Source organism: Carassius auratus, chromosome 38 (assembly GCF_003368295.1).
Source record: "Carassius auratus strain Wakin chromosome 38, ASM336829v1, whole genome shotgun sequence".
NCBI classification, from domain to species: Eukaryota; Metazoa; Chordata; class Actinopteri; order Cypriniformes; family Cyprinidae; genus Carassius; species Carassius auratus.
The window spans coordinates 15043488-15060219 of record NC_039280.1 but is presented as its reverse complement, the minus strand read 5'-3'; the positions used below and the strand labels follow the sequence as shown (position 1 = coordinate 15060219).

General features: G+C 36.6%; 2 protein-coding genes across 4 annotated transcripts; one reads left to right on the top strand and one right to left on the bottom strand.

Moving 5' to 3' along the window:
- Positions 1-402: 402 nt before the first annotated feature.
- On the bottom strand, positions 403-12327 carry LOC113057192 (BAG family molecular chaperone regulator 5-like). Of its 3 annotated transcripts, none has more exons than XM_026224368.1 (5): positions 12204-12327; positions 3970-4243; positions 3455-3883; positions 2828-3051; positions 403-2085 (listed from the first exon to the last, which is right to left on the bottom strand). In XM_026224368.1, exons 1-5 carry the CDS (start codon positions 12224-12226, stop codon positions 1560-1562), a joined length of 1476 nt encoding a protein of 491 aa, XP_026080153.1. In that variant the 5' UTR covers positions 12227-12327; the 3' UTR covers positions 403-1559. The 3 variants fall into 3 exon arrangements, with proteins under 3 accessions (XP_026080153.1, XP_026080152.1, XP_026080154.1); XM_026224367.1 differs by lacking the exon at positions 12204-12327 and adding an exon at positions 8879-9061; XM_026224369.1 differs by lacking the exon at positions 12204-12327 and adding an exon at positions 5709-5838.
- A 468-nt stretch (positions 12328-12795) lies between these two features.
- coa8 (cytochrome c oxidase assembly factor 8) lies at positions 12796-16472 on the top strand. Its single transcript, XM_026224366.1, has 5 exons — positions 12796-13138; positions 13900-14097; positions 14422-14485; positions 14661-14751; positions 15368-16472. The coding sequence occupies exons 1-5, from the start codon at positions 12998-13000 to the stop codon at positions 15489-15491; spliced, it is 618 nt and encodes a 205-aa protein (XP_026080151.1). The 5' UTR covers positions 12796-12997; the 3' UTR covers positions 15492-16472.
- Positions 16473-16732: the final 260 nt, after the last annotated feature.

Sequence of the window (16732 nt, the reverse complement as noted above, 5' to 3'; positions counted from 1 at the left end):
TTACATCCGTAACACAACTGATGCACTATTATATATTTCCCTCATAGTTATACTGCTCTCTAGACAACTTCATATTTACCAATGAAAAATCCACAGTGGTGCCAAATAATAGTTAGAGTTCAAAAGCAAAACAAGCTCCACAATATTTGAGAGCAAACAGTCAAGAAACAGAATAAGATGATATACTTTTGCACCTTTATGTGTAGTACTTTAATAGTATGTAATTCATATATTTGTTTTGAGTCAAACCAAGGATAAATCCAATATGCAAATATGATGAAAACCTTCTAAAGTCACATGGGGTCTCGCTTAATTTAATTTTATACCCACATATGAAAATGAACCAAATCCATATTTGGTTCATAATAGTGTCATCCCAAAACCCCAGATCTATCATGTGCAAAAAAAAAAAAAAAAAAAAAATGTAATTCAGATTTGGGTCACATTGATCTGTGTGAATGTATCCACAGTTTTTAAGTTTGTTTGATAGCTTGCTTGCTTTCCCTGCTGCTCCGATAAAAAATGTCCTAGAACGCCCCTGTCCACTTTGATCAGTCTCACCACCCAAAATAGCACACGCCACTTTTTTTTAACGATCACAGACACACACACTTTCAGTCTCTGTTTGATTCCCTAGTCGCCTGCGCAGGCACTTTTTGCCTAACAGCAAAATACAATTGGAGAAGACAAGAAACCCTGCAAACTAGTTTCTATTCTTTGTCCTCCATAGTAAAAAGAAACCTCTCCAAACACAATACACCTCATTGCATTTTGGCCACAGTCCTCTATGAAATCTGACAGAACTGCAGGAAGGTTCAGAAGTCTGATTTATGTATTTTTTGAGCTTTCCTTGAGACTTCTTTAAAAGTGAAGTGTCATTTCATGTTAAATACTCTAAAAAGTGTAAACACTGTCCATTTGCTGTCACAAACGGCCCAGAAACTACACTTCACCTTTAAACTGATATCACAAACCAATGTTTATTCACTCATCTATTGTAAAATTAAATAATAAATTTAGGGTGACCTATTCCTTTAACATAAATGGGGACATATATGTAGAAGTTTCAGGGAAATGCTAAAATATTGTTCCCTGTGGGTCAGTTGTTGTTTAAAGAGCTGATGTACTCACACCGCCACAAAGACGGAAGTGTGCTCCACCCGGGCATGTGGGAAAGGAAGGAAGCAGATTTTGACAGCAGAACAGGGTGTAGCACCACACCACACCAATCAACAGCACAGATTCAACTAAAAAGATTGTGGGTTATTGTCATGAAAACAAACACTTCGTGTGCAGTAGAAACCAGCTTTCCTTCTGCCTGGAGAAAGGCAGCTTTCAGGGACCAGTAATGGACCAATAAAAGCAGCAGGTGCAGTGCATCATGGGTAACAATATCGCTGCCCACAGCCAAACGCAAAGTCTTTTATACACAAATTAAAAATTCCGCCCATGGCCCGTATCCTCGGCACGACCGTGTCCTCATTTGTTGCACAAGAGGCAAAAAAAGCTTTTGCCTTTTTCCTTGCAGCTCCTTATTCCCAGGCTCTTTTATCAGCTTCTCAATACTCCCACTCATCCGTCATCATATCCAGGTAACTTAGGATATTCTGGGCATGTTTAACAGCTTGCTTACGGGCAGTTTTGGTCCCCTGGTCACCCTGAGGGTCCACAGCATCAAGAGCCAGAAGTTGTTTGGTCAGTAGCTCCTCTAATACCATGTAGCTCTTGTCAGCCCTCTTGCCATCAAAGCCCAAAACCTGAGCCTGCAGGTTGCACAGGCTGGCTAAGACGTGCCACACAGACGCATGAGACGGGGGCTCATCTGCTCCGGGGTTACGCCGTCCGAGGGCTTCCCAGAGGTCTAGGAAGGTGGTGAGTGCCTGGACTTCCAGCACGGCCCGGCGCCGCGCCTCCCGGATGCAGGGATTTTTGCCCGTGTCCACCTGATCCAGGCGCGTGAGGAGACCTTGCAGCTCCGCCCCCTGTCCTGCAGCACCGTGCCGGAGCACCTCCTCCCGCAGCACTGAGACACGGCCCCTGATCGCCTCGATTTCACGGATCGAGTCATTCTGCGCTAGATCATACCTGGAGACAGTCAATTACCTGGTTAAGTAACTAATAATCCAATAAAATAACAAAAACAGTTACATTTTGAGTAGAAACAATAATAATTTATATACTGTGTATATAAAATTTATATACATGGGGGGTGTTACAAAGGATAAAAAAAAAAAAAAAAAAATTATATAAAAAAAAAAAGAATCCTGAAAAATAACAGAAAAAAAACATGAATTCCAGCATTCATAACAATAAAAATGTTTTCTTGATTTTTGAGATGTTTCTTAATCATTGATGCTCAAGAAACATTTTTATTATTAATGTTGAAAAAAAAAAAAAAAATATATATATATATATATATATATATATATATATATATATATAATTTTTTGTGGAATGATACACAATCTTTTGAGTGGTAATGTTTGTTAAATTGTAGTAGTAGAAAATACATTTATTCAGCAAGGATGCATTAAATTGTAAAAAAAAATAATAATAAAGAAAGAGACATTTATAATGCTACAAAATATTTTTATTTAAAAAAAAAAAAAGTGGTTAACTAGTAACTTTCTGTTTATCAAAGAATCCTGATTTTAAAAACAAAGTATCGCAGCTTCCACAAAAATATCAAGCAGAAAAACTGTTTTCGACTGTTACTGGAGTAATGATGCTGAAGACTAATTTAATATCTCATAAGTAAACATTCAACAGAACTTCAGTGGTGCTGCATATTGTAGTGTTGTATGTTGATGTGTGTATTTGGTGTTACCTGCGTGTGTCCTCTCCTTCTCCCTCCAGGTCAAGATGTTTTAGCAGACCATTGATCTCCTCCACCACTTGTTTTCTGTAGTTCCTCACCGCAGCATCACTAGACACATCCAGGGCGTCCAGTTCAACCAACAGCTCTGTAAGGACCCTCGCCAGGTGGGCACAGCTATCACGCCCGCTCAGACCCATCAGCAGAGCCACCTCCTGACACCGGGCTCCACTCACCTGCACAACATCAGTTCATCTCAGATGAGTTCTCTTTATTCTACGGTCAACACCAAGTTCTTTCATTTATTTGATCATAAATACAGTAAAAGCAGTAAAATTGTGAAATATTAATATAATTTCAAATAACCGTGCTCTATTTGAATGTATTTGAAAATGTAATTTATTCCGGTGATGGCAAAGCTGAATTTTCAGCATAATAGCTACAAACTTTTGAATGGTAGTGTCCTTTTTTTTTTTACAAAAACACACTATTAACATTTTAATGGCTATTTTCTGCTCTCTCTCTGACCTTTAAAATAAAAAGTTAAAAATTAAACTGCTGTATCTTCACATGTATTAGCTGGTTAAGATGCATGACTGTGATTTCTCGTGATATTATTGTTTTTGCAGTACCAGTCACCTGCGCCATGACTTGATTAATACGCTGCACAGCCTCATGCGTGTCATCGGACAGCGGCAGCGCCAGCGTTTGAGTGCGGACACGACCCTCCAGTAATTCCTGTACGGCACAGACCCGAGTCAGCGCTTTGTAACGGGCCTTCCTGAGCGGGACACTTCCACCGGTCTTAACCTGAGCCAGCCGCATGGCCACATCCTGCACAGCCTCCACCAGCTCCTCACTGATCTCAAAGGCATCTTGAGCCTGGCCCTGCCGGAATGGCCCCACGACCCCTTCATTCAGCAAGTTCTGCACCTCCTGGGTCAGCTCCTCAATGGCCAGCCGAGACGGATGGGTAGCGTTGCCCTCCAGGTAGCGAAGCAGACCCTCCACCTCTCCTGCTGCACGCTTCCGAGCCTGCTGAAGCTCCGGCCGGCCCTCCGTCTCCACCTGCGTCAGGAAACAAGACATGGTTAAGAACAACAAACTGGTGTGACTTCATACCGAACTAAAATGATTGAATGGCCTGTCCTGACCTTATCGACCTCCAGCAGTAATCGGGTCAGCTCTCGCTCCAGTCGTTTGTACTCTCTGTCGCTCTGCAGGCCGCTGTAAGAGCACACCTGAGGGCCCAGGGTGGCAATCTCTCTTTGCACCTCGTCCAGCCGTGACAGGGCTGGGTGCTGCCCAGGGTACGGGCCCTGGGGTCCCGCATAACCTGCGAAGGGTCCTGGCATCTGCTGAGTGTGTGGTTGCTGACTGCCATGATCCATCGTCCTCTTCCCTCCATCAAAGGGTTTCCTAAACAGGCTGAGGCAGAAGAAAGAGGTGAGAGCAGGTCAGGATATGGAAATACTCACAGTGTGATGACAATACAGTGGATGAAATTGAATAAAAGTAAAAGAGAAGATTTTATGGGTAGCTGGCAGGAAAACTACATTTTTGTTAATTTTTCTAATTTGTAGGTAGAATTTTATAAGCTCGTACTTTTTGTTAATAGCAGACTATATCGAATATTGTGAGAATTTTTTTTTGGTTTTACACTGCATGACAATTTAAACGAACTAGTGAAAACATGATTAAAACAGCAAAAATAAAAAAACCTTGAACAGCAGCATCTAAAATTATACAATCATTTCTTTAATCCAACTCGAGCGTTAATTATTTTTTGCTTTTGTTTTTGAAAGTTTTAGTAACATTTTTATAAAATTATTAATTATAAATGTCTGTAATGTAATTTTTTTAGCATTACTGACAGTAAGATAAAGATATTTTGAAGAATGCATGTCAACAAGTTTCATATGGATGTCAATGGGAACTAGAAACTGTTGGGTTGCCCACATTCCTCTAAACATCATGTTCCACAGAAGAATTACTTCACACGAGACTGGATTGATATGAGGAAGTGATGTCTTATGTGAATTATCTCTAAAATACATTTAATTCAATCAAAATAACCAAACATCAGGCAAACATGTGGTGACAGACAAATGTTTCTTCTTCCTAATTAACTATCCCAGCAGGTGATTTGTAGTGGATGTCTATAATGAGAAGTTCAAATAGAAGAAAAGGGGGATTATATATATATATATATATATATATATATATATATATATATATATATATATATATATATATATATATATATATATATATATGATCCAATTGTTAAAAATTCAAGACTAGATTATTTTGTGGTCTGATAAAATAGGTTTAATCCTAACCCAGGTAAGCTTCTATTATGAAAAATACAGGAGAGAGGTCTTGTGCAAAGGTTGTATGTGTTTTACAGCTGTGATAATGACTAAGGCTGACTAAGCCAAGGGTTTCCAACTACACCCATCATGAACAAAACACCAACTAAATAGGCTTGCCCATGCAGGAAACAGGAGCTGTATGAATGCATAACATCACAAACCTCTGTTTGTTAGGTGGACAACCTTCGTGAACAAACCGTTTCCCAAATACAGAAGGTTCTTATAACTTGCTTGATCCGTCCATATGAGGTGCAATCATTCAAACTTACAAGTCTGACTTTCTGTAATCATTCCATTAATATGATTTTGACAAAAACAGACAGACTACAACAATCCAGTTTACTGAAAGGTCTTGGTAAGTGTACTAAGTGTACCTTCCCTTCCGGTGTCATGAAATATGTGGTCCTGTCCTACTCATATTCACAAAAAAAGATAGCAAAATCTGGCTATTAGCACATGTTAGAACGTGTAAAAAGTGTTAAATGTTAAAGTGTAGCAACCCAAAAGCACCTACATACCTGAACTGCAGAATTGGTTTAGAGAACTGAGGTGATCCCTAAGAGCAGATGCCCTTCAAGAACACGGTCTTACCACTTCAGATTTAAAGTCCTAGACAATATTTTACTGGCAGCCGACTGCCGCTGCAGGGGAAGTGTGCGTGATGTCACGGACCGATCATATTCGTGGTCCTTAAAGAGACAGTGTCCATTAACACCCAGACCGTAGTGCGTAGACAATGTTATTGTATATTCCATGTGGCTTTTTCCAGAGCAGGAAGTCAAGGATACAATAAAAGCATGTGTGCAATTTATTATTATTGTATTAATTAAAAATGCAGTTCTTTTGATCAACATCAGATTAGCATTCCCTTGTTAGGAAACAGCAGTACTTGCAAGACAGAAAAAGAATAGGTTTAAAGTTTGGGGTAAATTTCAATTTCAGGCTTTGCATCTGCACCAGAGCGGTTTGCTGTAGACATTATTACTCAACAGTCAGTGTGCCGTGTTTGCATGCAACGGAGATGAGATTAGATGGCATTTAGTATGTAAATACATGCAATAATGAAGACCAGTTGCAATCCAGAAGCAAATATTGCATTGATATCATCAGTTACATTTAACATTCTATCAATGTACATCAGTGAGGGATTTAAGCTTACTTTTTTTTTCAAAACATATTAAAGTTGACTGAAATTACCAACATAACAGTTTGAATGGAGGTTTTATGTTTATTGGGTTGAGGTTTTATTACCACAGCAAATAATTTATATTATGCTCAACAATATACTGCATTTATTTGATCAGAAAATACAGTTAAAAAAAATAAAAAAAAATAATGATAATAATAATAATAATAATAATAATAACATTGTGAAATATTACAAAAACTGTTATACATTAATCCAGCATTCAGTGTCACCTGATCCTTCAGATATCATTCTAATATGCCGATTTGCTGTTTAGGAAACATTTTTAATTATTATCAATGTACAATATATCAATATATGTGATACTTAATATTGCAGAACAAAAATATGATGATATGACATCATGCTGTGATGATACTTTTTAATGATTATTTAATAAACAGCATTTGAAATATTTATATTTTGTAAAATTATTACTGTCAATTATCATTTTATGTGTCCTTGCTGAATAAAAGTAGTAATTTCTTTAAAAAAATAAAATATAATAATAATAATAATTTACTGACCCCAAACACATACAAATATATAGATTTTTTTTTTAATAAAAAAACAATTCTCACCTCAGCAGTATATTTTAGACAATGTTCCAGCTGTACACATTACAAAAAAAGGGAGGAGTCACAATTATTTTTTGTGGTAATTAAAGGGAATGCCACAGATGCTTGTGAAATATTAAACTGCATTTAATCCAGTATATTACTTTAAATGCACAATACATTCACAACAGTGCAGTGAGAATGCAATCCTTGTATACCGCAGGATCAAAGATGTCACGCTTGTTCTTGATAGGTTTTTTCCCTCAAAGTACGCTTTGGGACGGGTGCGCTATCCTTTTATATAATAAACAGCTAGAGTGTTTGAGAAGGAAACTCATGACAGTGTCAAATAAAATGATTACAGAAGCCATATACAAGTAACCCCCCCCCCCCCCCCCCCAAAAAAAGCTCCAATCTACAACAAAACCAGTCAGATATTACTGTTGCGTTCAAAAACCTCAAGGAAGTACTCCATGAATACTCTCAAGAAACACCAAGGTTCACTTACGAACAGTTCACCTAGCTGGTTGATTTTCTGCTCCCACAGTTGAGCAACAGTGTGATGTCAGAGTGACATCATGCTGTGATTGTAGGAGGGGAGGGGAGGGTCAGATAAGGATGAGTCAGAAGAACATCATCTGTCCAGATGCTCCACCTGCTTCCTGTCTCCCCTCCTTTATCGTTCTCCACTATCCAGTCATTTAAGCAACAGAAGACCTCTTATTGGAGGTGGCAACTTCTAGCAACTAAATATAGACACAAACACTTTGGACAATGAAATCTGGGTGAAGCCAGAGAGCCAGCATGCCATCCATGCCAGAGTTTATCAGTGGGGACTAAATACATCACTGCGTCTCTCACCATTCATGGCATTCTGTCACATCAGAGTCAATCCATTATTTTCTAAAACTCAAATTTACAACAGATTAAAACAGGGCTGCATGTGGGGATAGACTTACTGTCTTTACAATAACACAAACTGTATACAGGTTTAGATCATATTTTCACAACTTGCATCTTTCAAAATTGTTTAATGGAGCTTTTGCCAGCTGAAGATTTATATATCTGAACACAGGTACTACTGAAACTGATGGCGGTCTGAACTATTGAGACTAGATGAACTAAAACAGTTCTCTGTTCATGGAGTCATGATAGAGAAATGTTTCATCTTCATCACAATGATAATTAACACATTAATAACAAATAATACACTGCAGAAAATCCATGAAAATATGACCAGATGTACTGTGTACTATTGGTACCTTCATAATGCAATAAGAAGCAATTGATTCTGTATTGACTTTTCACAGGTGTTTTACCCATGTTGTGTTTTAAAGTTCAATTAAATGTCTTAACTTAATGGATAATGTCCTGGCAGAACAATATCATCATCTTTAATTCTAAAATTAAAAATGAGGGGTGTTCAAACTTCAGCATTAACACTATAAACTGAGAAGGAGTCGAGATTCTGGAACTGTCCACAGCAGCTCTGATGCTGATGTTACCCGCGAGATTATGGAGGCTGAATGCAAAACACATCTCATCATCATCATCATCTTCATCATATGTGCCATCATGAAGAGTGTCTTACAGCTCTACCCTGAAAGCTACATGAACCAGGAACGTAACACCCTCCCCAAATGGGTTTTGCAATGGCTGATTCTTAAATATCTGCATATATTCGTCCCCCAGTAGTCTACTGAATACATGACTACATCCGTGACATGAACTATAAGATAAATAAAGCATGGTTAGAATATAACACAAACCTGAACATGCTTCACCACAGATCCTTTCTGTAATCTTACAAAGCTGTGCCTGGATTTACATGAATGAACCATGGCAGAAGGACATTTGATTGCTTGTGAACACCAGCCAACCCTTATCCGACACAATCCGAGCATATCTCAGCACCTCTTCCTAAAATGCGCAGCGTATTTCTCACCTTTTCAACGCGCCGAAAACGTTCGCGCACATGTCTAGCGGACCCCGTTTCCATCAGCTGCGATGCTCAAATGTTTTGCGCGGTGCAACACTCCAGTGATTTCTGGATCGTGGACTTGCAGTGACACTGGCAGAGACTGGCATTTAGAGCAGCAGCAGCATCACATCGGTATGGACTGCATTCCCGCCCCTCCCCTTACCTCCCACTGTAAGCGCTAGTGATACATCTCAGTGACTCTTTTGAGTCAGTTCGCTACATGAGTCGTTCAGTGACTCTTTAGAAGTTACATGGATTACATGGAGTTACAATTGAGTTTGTTTTTGTGTGGTATTGAATCTTTCACTTTGAGTCATTGATGAATTAAATACGATTTTTTAAATCCTTTTCTAATTTTTACCTGCATGCAAATATTTAAGTTTTTTTTTTTTTATTACAACAAAGCGCATCTTAAATTTATCCCATTTACTCAACCGCCTGACGTGACATTTAAAGCTGGGGGTAGGTAACTTTTGACGCTCTAGCGGTTAATAAACAGAACTGCTTGCGTATTGCGGAAGAACATCGTAGCCGGAACTACTTCTCTCTGTTTATGTCTATGAAGAATCACAAAGGTACTGGGTTACTCCGCCGCGGTATCCCCGAAGCAATCTAAAATAGTCCGAATATAAACACTTATTATAGGTGCACCTTAGTGATTAAGGACAAGCTAAAAACATGGTTTGGAAAATGGATTCATGGTGTACTCGCTTATTATATAAATTTTTCTACATTTTGAACACAAACAAAGTTACGGACCGCAGCTTTGATTGGTTGTTTCTTACCGGGAGCGGATGAATTTCTGCAAATGGCAATAGGAGCACTGGGAGGAGCCAGAGGAGCTTGATTTTTTTTCACAGATTATCCGTCTCATATTCTACTGTCAGGACATAATGACAGGTTTAACAGATATGGAAAAAAAATATTTTTACAAAAGTTACCTACTGCAGCTTTAATTAAGCTTTAGAAATTTAGGAATTATATTTATTATAATTGTGTATGGTTATTAGTAGTGTAATATTATATAATATGTGTGTACGGTTTATATTTATTGTGTATATAAAAATACACAAGCTTGAATGCACGCAAAATTTTATGTTATTCTCTGGTTCGTTCAGCTGCCAATAAGCCTGGTGTTTGTTTGTCTCTCAATCAGTGTCACTCCAAATCTCATTCAGACTAAAACACTGAATTCAGAATAGCATACCACTTATCAGGCTAGTTATGCACATGACATAACTGCAGCACGCACTTAAAAAACCATAATCATCATCCATTGGGGTGGACAATAATATAATTATAGTTAGTTATAGTGGTCGACCAATATATCGGCCGATATTTGCCATACCGATATCGGCCGATAAGTTTTCTGCTTGGCCGATGTGTTTAGGGTATGTTAACAGTTCTGTCTAATACTGATAGTCTGTCTAATAATCAGACAGAACGGTTAAACAAAAGGAATTAATGTATACATAAAGTATTGTAATGATTGCTTTTATATTATTAGTAATAGAAAGGCAAACATTATTATACTTTCTCGTTTGCCGTCAGCATTAAGCAAATATGCATTTATCATTTATTAAATCTTTGAAAGACTAATGAACATTTAATTTTACAAATCTTGTAAACTTAGTCGACTCCAGCTGTGAGATCTTGTGAAGTGTGTATGTGTATCCAGCATGATTGCGTGTTCTCTGTGTGATCAGTCCATGTGAATTGAATGCTTTAAACTGTAAACTCGTGATTTCAAATTATGCTGCGCTTTATGCATTTTTCCATTGTCATATTCATGTAGTTTTCACTGTGTGCTGTACGTAAAATGAGGGTTACCTTGGCTTTATTTGAAAAATATGATTCTCAATGCACACAAACTTCCCAGAATACTGAGTGCCATGTTGGTTACAGGTTATTTATTTTTTAATATTATAACTTTATTTGTGAAAAATACTGTCATCTAAAGTATAAGTATGTTTCTTTTACAAATTTATGTTTTAATCCATTGTCAAATTATTTCAAATTTCTTAAATATTAATAATAATAAAAAAATAAAAAAGATATCGGTTTTATATCAGCTATCAGCTATCCAAAATATCGGCATCAGCTGTCACACATTGGTCGACCACTAGTTAGCTGTCATTCTTGCTTTAAATACACGCTTCAGTCATGTTGTACTCTGGCTTCTGATTGGCTGTGAATGTTTGTTTTGATCATTCATACCAACAATATTGTTCCTCTGTCATTGTCGTTACAGCTGTGCCACGGATTCCGTATTCTCACAGAATTATTAATGAAACTTTATAATCAAGTTATATTTATCGTTCCTAGTGTCAATAGGTCTGCTGACACCAAAAACGATAATTAACTACTATATTGTAAATATTTTAGCTTTAAATGTAAATTTCAGCTTTAGATTCTGATTGGCTGTCAGTGTTTTTAAGTGATGATTCATCAGCTGGATCTGTTCTAAATGTGATTCTTATAATGGGTGGACATCCCTATTCTCAAAGAAACAGAATATCACAACTTTCATATCTTCTTTGACTGTAAGAGTATAATGGTTGAATATAAGAATAGGCATATACAGATACAAAAAATACACACACACACACAAGATATACAAACATATAAAGACATTTCCATTCCGCCAAGATATTGGCACTGGTAAATACAACCAATTAAATATTCCTAAAGACAAGAGTGCAGTCAAAAGGGAGAGACTTCAGAAAACGAACATTATCAATGGTCGGTGTATTGGTGTATAGAAGTGAACCAGAATGATTCACTTAAAAGACTCAGAGAATCGTTCACAAACGAAGCCCCACACTGGGGAGACCATTCCTCACACCGGGAGGGATCCCTAATACTGTGAGATCTTCAACATGACCACATCTGCCTGATCAATTAATAAAACAATCACTCCGTGACCCGAGGTTTGTCATATCTGTAGATACAACACGGACTCTCCTCGCTTCGTCGTTTCTGATAAACACATTTAGGCGATGAAGTCAAAAGTGAACTCCCTTCCACTATACAAAGTGGTTTCATCTTTTATTCACAGCGACGTCAACAGTAAACGTAACAGCAAAACGTAAAGCGTGAAACAATTTAAAACGACACAAATTACTTGAAATAATCCGTGTTTAGCTTGCTGCTGTAGGTCCATTTAAAGCACACAAAGACATCGATCAGCCCTCATCAAGAGCTCAAAGCAGTACAAGGTCAAGCGTTGTATAAAGTAAACACATTATCATATAAATACATGTCTTATTAAACATGTTGTCCATCCTACCTGCATAGCCAACGGGCAGCCATCGGTGAGCCTGTGTTTACAGATTAAACAACGCGATGTTCCTTTACAACCACCGGGTTTACAATACATCACATAAACTAGCTGGCCAAGCGGGAACGAACGAGTAACGAAGAGTTTGAATTCATTAAACGTCAATAACACGTGGCATGTGTTGTCTAATTGTTTTCAGGCGTTTTAAATTAGCGCGAGGACAAAACAAAAAATATTATAACAATACTCCCTATCATAAAAAAAAAAAAACTTGTGTCAGGAAGATTTTAAAATGTTTTTGAAAGAATCATCTTATGCTCACCGAGGCTGCATATATTTACCCAAAATACAGTAAGGCTTATTTATCCGTGTGATTATGTATTTCCAGAATCATTACTCCTGTGTCAGATGATCTTTCAGAAATCTCTATGAATATGATGAATTGCTGTGATATATGTATATATCACTTTTTACAGTTTCGTAACTCATGGAAGGTTTTGGTCGTCCAGTTTTATTAAATCAGAAGTACAGGAAGTAGAACGCACCAGAGAGTTTGTAAAATCTGTATTATTCACATAAAACACAATACACTCTTTACAGAACGCGATATGTTGCGTTTTTTTTTCAGAAAACAATGATGCATATATCCCCTCTTGTAGGAAGTACTGATGCATGAGTGAGGGAAAAGACTTTTATTTTAAAATCATCCACCATGTTAAAATTGTGCTGAAGATTCGTGCTGTCACTGAGGGCAGGAGAAATTGTTCTTATTAATTCTGATCAAGGTCAATGACTTATCAACGATGAATGTAAAAGCAGGCAGTACTTTAATATTCGGGTCTCTGCGTCCGTGTTATACACACGCTCGTCTGTCTTTAACCAGTTCCTGTCGAGGTCATGGACGAAGCGCGAGCCAAGCTCCCAAACAAGCCGAACGAGCAGAGGTTTGTCTTATAACTCTTGACAAACTAATGGCGATGTGACTCTGCTTCTATATGAAAATTCACTATGACACGCATAAAAACGGCGCCAAATAAATTTCATTATATACTGCTTTTTTATTTAGAAATGCACATTGCATCTGTGAAACTGGTGCTCAAAACCAGTCTTAAGTAGCAAAGCTATGTTTGTAGCAATAGCCAAAAATACATTGAATGGGTCAAAATTATAGATTTTCTTTTTTTAATGTCAAAATCATTAGGATATTAAGAAAATATCATTTTCCATAAATCTATTTTGTACATTTTCTACTGTAAATATATCACAACTTAATTTTTGATTAGTAATATACATCGCTAAGGACTTAATTTGGACAACTGTAAAGGCTTTTTTTCCCCTTCAATATATATATATATATATATATATATGTTTTGCACCCTCAGATTCAATATTTTCATATAGTTGTATCTCAGCCATATATTGTCCAATCCTAACAAACCGTACATCAATGGAAATTTTATTTACTCATCTTTGTATAAATCTCTTAAAAAGGTTTTGTGGTCCATTGTCAGATATTTCTTTTCTTTTAGGTTTCTTTATTCCTATTGATGTTTAATTTTCATTATATAATTCTAATTATACAAAATAGATACTACTGTAGGTGCAGGTTCCTGAAGTTGCATAATTTTAACCAGATGTATAGTTATTTATTTTTTTTGTGTGTGGAAATGTCTTATACTGCCTTGTTTTAATCTTTTTATTATAGAGGACTGGATTCAGTCCAGCAGCAACATCAAAACATGACTGGATCGGTCCCCCAGACAGACTGTCAAACCTGCGGCCGATCATATATCACATCCCAGAGAATGAGACCCCGCAGGAGAGGAGGCTGAGGCGTCTGAGACAGGAGACTGAAGACTGGAACCACGAGTTCTGGACCAACCAAAACTTCACATTTAGCAAGGTGTGAACCACAGTTGTACGGTGCAAGCTTAAAAAACACAAAGTTTAATGCAGGAAACACATTTAACATGCTGAGTAATTACTCTTAACTGTTGAAATCCTCCATGAAGTTCCTCCTTTACCATTGCATCACCACTAGGGGACAGTTTTGTGTTGTAAATGTTTCTTCCTGTAAACACTTGCAGTTTAATATCCAGTAGAAACTTATTTTTTTATTTTTTTACTCATAGCAACCGCATAAGTGTTTTTTAAAGTTATTTATCAAATAATAGCTCACCTCATCAAGTTCACATTGAGCAATTTATTATTGTTTTTTTCTTAACAGGAAAAGGAAGAATATGTGAGATCACAACTGTCAGCTAAAGGGTTGTCAGAGAGAGATGAGGACGGTGAGCTGTCTAAATATGAGCAACTACCAACAGTATATTTATCACACATAACCAAATGTACATGTGTAAGAATCGCTGATCATTGAAGAACTCGTATTGATCGACCTGATAATTGAATCTTAAAAGCTGTTTGGGACATACCTTTTGTATAATGTGCCATTTATTATGGTTCCAGGAAGGAAAAGGACTTTAAGCATCGAGGAAATGGCAGTATTTTACAAACACTTTTTAGACAAAAACATTGGAAGACATGCCAGTTATAACAGGTGAGATAAATACTGAAATACGTACTATAATATAATATAATATATACAATATACCTGTTGTATACATCCTTCTGCCTTGTGATTGATAATGCTGCTTTAACAATTAAAATATTATTTGTTCATCTCTATATTACATTGCATTATATGTTTTACCCCCAAAATAAAACTACAGAACTTTGTTCAAGCATTTAAATATCATCTTACTAAACATTATTTTGAGATACGACTGATATTTATATGCATGTTATGTAATGAGTCTGCTGTACTGTTATAAAGATCTCACTGATGAACACTACAAGCTGTCAGAATTGCATCTTACTTTTTAGCCATATAAATATCAGCAAGTGCAGAAAATTGCATATTTTTGCTTAGTTTGGGCCACTGAATAAAACTAAGGTGTTTTTCTCCTCCTTGAGCTCCATATTCATCTATATCATATTAAATTTGTCATAAAAGCTTAATGTATCTAATATGATACTCAACAAAAAACGCTTGCAAACTTTTGTGTAATGGCTTAATGTACTCTTCCATGAAAAAAAGAGACTTTTTAAATATGTCAGACTTTACAGGGTTAATACCATGTTATTTATTTCTTCTATACCGTCTTGTCAATCAGGGAATGGTATAGACGGAACTTCACCATTACACTTCTGATGGCGAAGGTAGCTCTAGACAACACATGGAGGACACTGACTGGACAGACGAGGGGAACCGGACGGGAGCAAGGCAAAACTACATGAAATAAAAATAAAGACACTGCTGATTTGGTATTATCTCAATGTGGAAGTGAAAGCACTGAAGTTCAGAGCAAAGATTGCAGCAAAATCTGGAACTGTTGTGAAATACTGAAGATGCTTGTGTGCCTGTGTTTGTAAATATGAGAGTGTATGCAGCTCAGCACGCTAGATTTTCCATTCTCAATTTTCGACGGAGAAGCTGTCAGTTTTTATAATCCGAGTGTGATAACCCTTCAAAACCTGATAGTAACTGCAGCTACACGTGGAGTGGAAATATGTGCGGTTCTGTAAAAGCCTTAAAAAAGCTACAGCCACGTTTTAAAGCGATAAAGCACCCAAAACTGAACATTTCATTAACATTTACTCACCCTCATGCTATTAAAAAACTCTGCCTTTTTTGCATGACTTTCTTCTGTGTAACATATTTTGAGAAATACAGATTTGCAATGACATGAGTGATTTGATTCTGACATTTGGTTTTAGTTTTTCAATTTTCATTTTTTTTGTTAACTGTAATATTAATCTAAGTAAGTTTATTCATTTATTTTATTAAACATAACACCTAAAATATTTATTTTAAAGCTAATATCGTGATCGAGTAAAAGTTTGTCTCTGTGAAATCAAACATGATTTTGGGAAATGTTTGGTAAAAAAACAAAAACAAAAATGGGATAGTAAAATAAATTGGAAATATAAACTATGGGCCAGTTTTTCTCAGAATAGTATGATGCTCAGTATTAACAAACAAAATGGCAAATGCTTTGTTTATGAAATTTATTAAATAAAGCTACAAGGTTAATAGTAAAATGTACAAAAATTATAATTTCAGCTAATATCAAAAGCTCGAGTTATCTGATAATAACTAATATTGCATACATAAAATGAAAATAATTTAAAAATACAGCAATGTGGATTAGATATGACAAATTCTATTAATGAAATGTACTAAATGATAAGGAAAATAAACCAAAACTATCAATGCCACTTATATATGTATGTGTGTATCACTCTGGACCCCTCACATCCAGCACACTCCCTCTTTGAACTGTTGCCATCTGGTCGATGCTACAGAGCACTGAGCACCAGAACGACCAGACACAGGAAAAGTTTCTTCCCTCAGGCAATCCATCTTATGAACAGCTGATAATAACTGTGGAACACACTACACTATTTATATTTATATATACATACACTTATTTGTCTAACACACATACTTAGCGTACACTTAAATTTTTTGCACATAA